The sequence below is a fragment of the Neoarius graeffei genome, chromosome 13 (assembly GCF_027579695.1).
Source record: "Neoarius graeffei isolate fNeoGra1 chromosome 13, fNeoGra1.pri, whole genome shotgun sequence".
NCBI lineage: Eukaryota > Metazoa > Chordata > Actinopteri > Siluriformes > Ariidae > Neoarius > Neoarius graeffei.
This window is the reverse complement of record NC_083581.1, coordinates 63029757-63037586: the sequence shown is the minus strand read 5'-3', so window position 1 is coordinate 63037586 and position 7830 is coordinate 63029757. Positions and strand designations below refer to the sequence as shown.

Genomic DNA, 7830 nt, shown 5'->3' with positions numbered 1-7830 from the left:
TTACTCCATATTTGGAAAAGTAAATGACAAAATGAATTTATTTCAAAAGTATATCCTAGAAACACTCAGCCATACATGAAATAACCTGGAAAATGAATGCAGGTCGTTTTTGACCCATGTTGTGCATTAGAAGGGTAGTGATACAAAAAGGGGTTTTATTCAAAAAGTAAGAAAGGAAAAAATAAAATAAGGATGTATGATGATCAAAAACAAGTTAATTGAGGAATACCTTGAATACTGAATGATGGAATTAATTTATTGCAAAGATATAGAAGATAAAAACTCAGCCGGGTCACTTTTGACCCATGTTTTGCATCAAATTAACACAGTATCCCAACTTTTTTGGAATTAGGGTTGTATATGGACTGGATCTGACGCAAATGTTTGGGAATGAGCACAGGATTGAGTTGGAAAAACTGTCATCACTTTGTCTGTAATGCATATCTAAACCTGTGGTTGTCTTTCCAGGCTGTAAAGTCATCAAAATCCTTCAAATCAGCACACACTTAAGGAGTGCTAGTTGTTAGACGTGCTCAGAGACATGCTGCTGGACACATACATCCAGCCTGACAATAAACACCTACGGTACAAACAAGGGTAATGCACCCGGACTACCCCCTACTCTCCAGACGTGAGCCACTTCCTCAGAGTGAAGGTCCCATCTTATTCCTATTAGACACACTGTCCACTTCAGTGTGTGTGCGTGCGCAAGAGTGTAAGAGCTCGCAGGTGTGCATGCCGTGTAACTGAAGTCATGGAGGGTAAAGTGAGAATGCTCAGCTGTCTGCGTGGATCAGTCAGAGAGCAAGAGGACAAACTGATACTGGAGAGCACTAAACCATTCCTGTAGATGGCCATGCAGCCTCGACCACCACAATACAGTTAAAGGAGAACTGAAGGCAAATTTTTTTATTATCAAAATTCAATTTCTCATTTTATAAAACGTAGGAATGCATTTCTGACAGCTATTTCGTCACCGCTATAGCAAGTTATGAGTGTTTGAAATATGCTCTGTAATATATCAGTCCATATGTCAAAGCAATGGCCGTAAATGAGATTCGTCGAGACCTGTGCGAGACATCGTAGGACGGAAGTAAAACGTACAGCGGAAATCAAAGTGACCGACATCTGCCAACATCGTCAAAAGACGTGCGTGCCCTCTTTCGAATGCTGATGTAATCAAGCCGGAAGTTTTCCGTGTCCAAAATCGCTCCCTACTCACTATATAGGGCACTGTATAGTGGGGACGCCATTTTGTTGCGCTGTCCGAAACCTTAGTGAGGATTGCGTGGGAAATGCGCTCAGTATAATATATATATTTATCACAAAAATACATCCATGCATGTATTTATTATTTTGAAAACCCACCAGCCGCCTGATCCGGCACGTTTTAATTGTGCGACAGTAATGACGTACATACTAGCGTGACGGACTAGTCCTTATCCTGTCGTCTTTCCAATTCTTCTCTACTCCACGGTGGTTCGAAGTTGTATAGAATAATCTCCATCACTGATGAAGCTGGCAAATCTCGAAATTAATCTAAATTGGAATGATCTGGCGATCTGGCCGCTGTGTAAACAGTTTTGAAAATGGCGGCACATTTGAAGTCTCGCACAAGTCTCACGAAGATCGCGCAGATAAGCGACGCCTGCCGTGGACCATACGAACTACGTTCAACATGGCTAAAAACCGAAAAGGCCGACAAGTGTAATATAATATGCCAATACGAGCCATGATATAAGGTTAATAAAACCGAAAACGTAATTGAATAACACGTTAATTAAGAAATAAAGCAAGTTTAAAAATGACTTCAGTTCCCCTTTAATTCAATCATACACTCCTTGAAACTAACATATCTCACACTTACAGCTATTTAGCCTGTAACTATTCCTAGATCATTAGTGATTAAAGGGCGAATATGTAAATTAAATTAGCTTTGTCGTCAGGTATATCAGTTGTGGGTCTGTCAACTTGAGCTCAACAAGGATCAAAGACAAAAAGGGCAAGCAGAAAAGGGCCTCTTTTTCTTTCTAACATTTATAAATGTAATGTGTGTGTGTGTGTGTGTGTGTGTGTGTGTGTTTTAACAAATATTCCTATGAAGAAAAATAATCATTTAATATATGGTTTATAATCTAAGTGTGAATGGTTGTCTGTGTCTATGTGTCAGCCCTGTGATGACCTGGCGACTTGTCCAGGGTGTACCCCGCCTTTCGCCCGTAGTCAGCTGGGATAGGCTCCAGCTTGCCTGCGACCCTGTAGAACAGGATAAAGCGGCTAGAGATAATGAGATGAGATAACCTAAAATGGTTGTTTCATCATTGTCACAAATTCAAAGGCTTCAAACAAAAAGGTACATTTTATTTTGACTCAAACATCCATACATCCATTATCTCTAGCCGCTTTATCCTGTTCTACAGGGTCGCAGGCAAGCTGGAGCCTATCCCAGCTGACTACGGGTGAAAGGCGGGGTACACCCTGGACAAGTCGCCAGGTCATCACAGGGCTGACACATAGACACAGACAACCATTCACACTCACATTCACACCTACGGTCAATTTAGAGTCACCAGTTAACCTAACCTGCATGTCTTTGGACTGTGGGGGAAACCGGAGCACCCGGAGGAAACCCACGCGGACACGGGGAGAGCATGCAAACTCCGCACAGAAAGGCCCTCGCCGGCCGCTGGGCTCGAACCCGGACCTTCTTGCTGTGAGGCGACAGTGCTAACCACTACACCGCCTGACTCAAACATCTGAGTACTAAATTAAAATACATTCACGTTACATTTGAAAACAGCTTTATTTTTTTGTGTACAGTAGTATATTGCTCCATCTGACAATAGTGCAAAAAATAATTAAGTAATAATTAAGTTTCCTTCATAAATATAACAAATGTTATAAATAAACAAACAACCACAACACATTAAAACAACATAAATTGAAAAAAAAAGCCATGTTTACATACACATTGCACATTTCAATATGGATATCTATTTATGTACATAGTCTTTTTTTCTGGTTTGACCAGGAGCCTCTATAAACTGACTTAGCACTCATTCCCTGCATATAAGCTTCTTCTGACCTAGCATGGGTGGGGTTTTTTCCCCCCCAAGAACAAAAATCCTTCCAAAAAGGAAAAAAAGGTTGTAACTTCTCAGAAGTTATGCTACATTTTTTTTTCAGGAAAAGTGTATGCAACGATGAGTAAGGGTTTTGTAATCCTGCGTCTTCGCTATCCGACTTCATACATGTCCGTGTTCTCCTCTAAAGTAGGATGCAGTGGTAGTTGCTAATACCCATGACATCTCAGCAGCACATGCTAACCAGACTTAACCCTGTGGTGCAAAAGCAGCGAATGTTCTGAAATGCAGTATATACACATGAGCGAATCCTACACGAGTGAAGGAAACAGGATAAAGTATCTATAATCGTCACGCTGATACAGGAGTCATGTTTGTGCTGAGAGACTAGACTCAATCACTGAACGCAGGGTTCTGCTTTCTCGAGACAAACCTGCGAACACTGCATGAAAATTAACGTGAGGTAATGTGAGGTTGCTGTACGGTAGGTCACATAGACTTTTAGTATGGCTATACCCTTTAATCGCGCAGCCTCCGACTACAACATCCCCCTTTTGTTATTGTATGACTACAGAGTCATACAATATCTTCTCAAGGCTTCGGACACATGGCTATACACTCAATATTTTTACTACACTGAAAAAAAAAAAAAAACCCTGACATTTTCAGCTAATCGCATCTTCTGCCATCTCTGATATTTACATATCAGACATCTCGTTCCCCCCCAAAATTGGTCCTTCGACATAAAACATCTCTGAATTAGTGTCATATGCTTATATATTACATTTAGTATAATAAATAAATTATATAAATAAGAAAATATATTCAAAATGTACTTGAATTCTCTGGTCGAGTATGTTTCGATCATTGTTAATATCAGTACTGTATGAAGTCTCTCTGCTTCTGTGCATCCATGCACAATGGTGAAATGTGGCAGCATTGCACATCACTGCCACCTAGTGTGGCACAGCAGCACTACCATGTTTTATTCTGCCAAGACAAAAATTCAGTAAACATGCATGGCAGAACCAAAGAACTACATTCCTACGTGAAATCTTTCATTTTTATATATTATTGCAATATCATGATCTTTTTTTCTTTTCAAAAACAAAGATACATTATATACAAGTGACTTCAAAATGGCAGACGGACTCCGCACTTTCAAGCATTGGGGCGGAAGGAAGGTGCAGGGTGAGGAGGGAGGGCAGAAGTTGTGACGGCTTCGCTTTTCATATTTTACTCAACCTGTTTTACCTCTCTTCATCTGTGCTATGGTCCATGGACTGCGTCTCTCCCACCAGAGCTCACACTGAGCAGTTGCGCCTCTTGGCCACGCAGGGCAGGCCGCTGGAGCTCAGCCGGGTCTTCACCCTTTGTCAAAGACTGGTGGAGGAGACGGAGAGCGTGGGCGAGGAGGGTGGAGGGAAGTTGAGCAGCTCCAGAACGGCCACTCCGACACTGCTGCGGCGTGTGAACATGCACGACGCTGCCACCCATTTGTTGCTGCGTGGATTGTACTTCTCGATGGAGTTCAGGCTGGAGCTGCCATCGTTTCCACCCACAGCATAGAGCCAGCCGTCCATGGCCACCAGGTCATGAGTACTCCTGAAGATTTACAATATTCATTACGTACAATGAACTCAGCTAGGCATAGTGATGCAAGTGGTGCAGTTTTCTGCTTCAAATTACCTCGAGGTGTAAATGAGTGCACAAATGTGTGTTCATGGTGCTCTGTGATCAGTGTTGGGCACGTTACTTTCAAAAAGTAATTAGTTATAGTTACTTTTCCCAAAAAGTAACTGAGTTAGTAACGGAGTTACTTTGTCATAAAAGTAACTAATTACCAGGGAAAGTAATTATTCCGTTACATTTTGTTCCCCCTCAAAAAAAATCAAATTCAATTAGTGTAATCATAATAAAAGTGAATGTTAAATGTGTTTAATGACTGAAATGGACACTTAACAGAACCAATTAGTAACGTTATCTACACTATATTAATATTTTTGTGGGACAATGTGAGATAAGACATCTATCAAATGTAATATATTTTTGTAGTTATTAAAATTATGTTACTAATTACTGGCCACTGACGAGGACAAACGCTTTGTTCCTCGACATAATGTGCATTGCACATAAACACTCTTGCCTTTTATTTCAAGTAATGAAAAGTAATGGCTGTATTTCCAATGTGAAAGCGCAGTGCTGGGCTGACCGCTCGCCATCGCTGTGTCTTCCGATTGAAAGAGCGCGCAGTAGTGCAGTAGGCGTGGCCTACCTACGTCTGTTGTCCAAATCTACTCTGATTGGCTTACTGTGCCGTTGTCTCGTGTCTCCCCGCCCCACACTAAAGCAGAAGAAAGAAAGGCTGAACGAGCAGCGTGCCAGATGAAAACAGCTTTAATAAAGTAACGCAGAGTATTTTATTGTAAGTAATGGGAACGACGTTATAACGATGTAAAAAGTAATTAGTTAGATTACTCGTTACTAAAAAAAGTAACGCCGTTAGTAATGCCGTTATTTCTAACGCCGTTATTCCCATCACTGTCTGTGATACACACATCCCATTCAGCTCTGGACATAAAGTAACTACTGAAGATTAATGCATTTTTAGCGGAGCTCCCTACGCGCAAAGCGTGCAGAACAAAGCTCCATACTTAAGAGAATATGGTACAGTTTCGACCTGATTTTTGATGGCTTTTGCAACCGTATGACATCCTTATGTACACACGACATGCTGTACCACTACAGGAAACCCGATCATAAGTGCAAGGCGACGTATCTCAAACACTTTACCACTGGACAACAAAATTTACACGAGATACATGGGTTTGTAATCCAGCGCTTATTTTTAGCTTGCTTTTTTAAAAAGATAACATGGGATTATTTACCAACACATTTTACAAAAAATACTGATGAAAAAAAAATTTTTTTTTTCATTAATAGGCAACATATCTGCATTGTGTGTGTGTTTTTTTTTTAACCTGAACAATTTCTTACTCTTGGGCGGCACGGTCGCCTCACAGCAAGAAGGTTCTTAGTTCGAGCCCAGCGGCCAGCGAGGGCCTTTCTGTGTAGAGTTTGCATGTTCTCCCCGTGTCTGCGTGGGTTTCCTCCAGGTGCTCCGGTTTCCCCCACAGTCCAAAGACATGCGGTTAGGTTAATATGGGACGGCCTTGGGCTGGGGTGCCCTTGAGCGAGGCACCGAACTCCCAACTGCTCCCCGGATGCTGTTAGCATGGCTGCCCACTGCTCTGGGTATGCGTGTGCGCTCATTGCTCATGTGTGTGTTCACTGCTTCAGATGGGTTAAATGCAGACAGGAATTTCACAAGTGTGTGATGAATAAAGTTGTGCTTGCTTTCTTTCTTTCTCTGCATACTCGTATAATTACTATATCGTTCAATAGCAATTGAGCATCTTTCCTTAGTTTTAGATCAGCTAAACCTACCAAGGATTGATTATTGATTCATTCTTATGCCCGATAATATTTGATTGTAACTATATAGTAATGATGTACAACCCTGATTCCAAAAAAGTTGGGACAAAGTACAAATTGTAAATAAAAACGGAATGCAATGATGTGGAAGTTTCAAAATTCCATATTTTATTCAGAATAGAACATAGATGGCATATCAAATGTTTAAACTGAGAAAATGTATCATTTAAATAGAAAAATTAGATGATTTTAAATTTCATGACAACAACACATCTCAAAAAAGTTGGGACAAGGCCATGTTTACCACTGTGAGACATCCCCTTTTCTCTTTACAACAGTCTGTAAACGTCTGGGGACTGAGGAGACAAGTTGCTCAAGTTTAGGGATAGGAATGTTAACCCATTCTTGTCTAATGTAGGATTCTAGTTGCTCAACTGTCTTAGGTCTTTTTTGTTGTATCTTCCATTTTATGATGCGCCAAATGTTTTCTATGGGTGAAAGATCTGGACTGCAGGCTGGCCAGTTCAGTACCCGGACCCTTCTTCTACACAGCCATGATGCTGTAATTGATGCAGTATGTGGTTTGGCATTGTCATGTTGGAAAATGCAAGGTCTTCCCTGAAAGAGACGTCGCCTGGATGGGAGCATATATGGTCTAGAACCTGGATATACCTTTCAGCATTGATGGTGTCTTTCCAGATGTGTAAGCTGCCCATGCCACACGCACTAATGCAACCCCATACCATCAGAGATGCAGGCTTCTGAACTGAGCGCTGATAACAACTTGGGTCGTCCTTTTCCTCTTTAGTCCGAATGACACGGCGTCCCTGATTTCCATAAAGAACTTCAAATTTTGATTCGTCTGACCACAGAACAGTTTTCCACTTTGCCACAGTCCATTTTAAATGAGCCTTGGCCCAGAGAAGACGTCTGCGCTTCTGGATCATGTTTAGATACGGCTTCTTCTTTGAACTATAGAGTTTTAGCTGGCAACGGCGGATGGCACGGTGAATTGTGTTCACAGATAATGTTGTCTGGAAATATTCCTGAGCCCATTTTGTGATTTCCAATACAGAAGCATGCCTGTATGTGATGCAGTGCCGTCTAAGGGCCCGAAGATCACGGGCACCCAGTATGGTTTTCCGGCCTTGACCCTTACGCACAGAGATTCTTTCAGATTCTCTGAATCTTTTGATGATATTATGCACTGTAGATGATGATATGTTCAAACTCTTTGCAATTTTACACTGTCGAACTCCTTTCTGATATTGCTTCACTATTTGTCGGCGCAGAATTAGGGGGATTGGTGATC

The 7830-nt window shown here is 41.4% G+C and overlaps 1 protein-coding gene across 3 annotated transcripts in view; it reads right to left on the bottom strand.

The window, feature by feature from the left end:
- Window positions 1–2878: 2878 nt before the first annotated feature.
- Window positions 2879–7830, bottom strand: part of klhl17 (kelch-like family member 17) — a 78736-nt gene continuing 73784 nt past the window's right edge. For all 3 annotated transcript variants that reach the window (XM_060938307.1, XM_060938308.1, XM_060938309.1), the window contains one exon: window positions 2879–4688. In XM_060938307.1, the coding sequence (XP_060794290.1) occupies window positions 4460–4688 (229 nt within the window). In that variant the 3' untranslated portion in view covers window positions 2879–4459. The remainder of the gene's footprint in view (window positions 4689–7830) is intronic.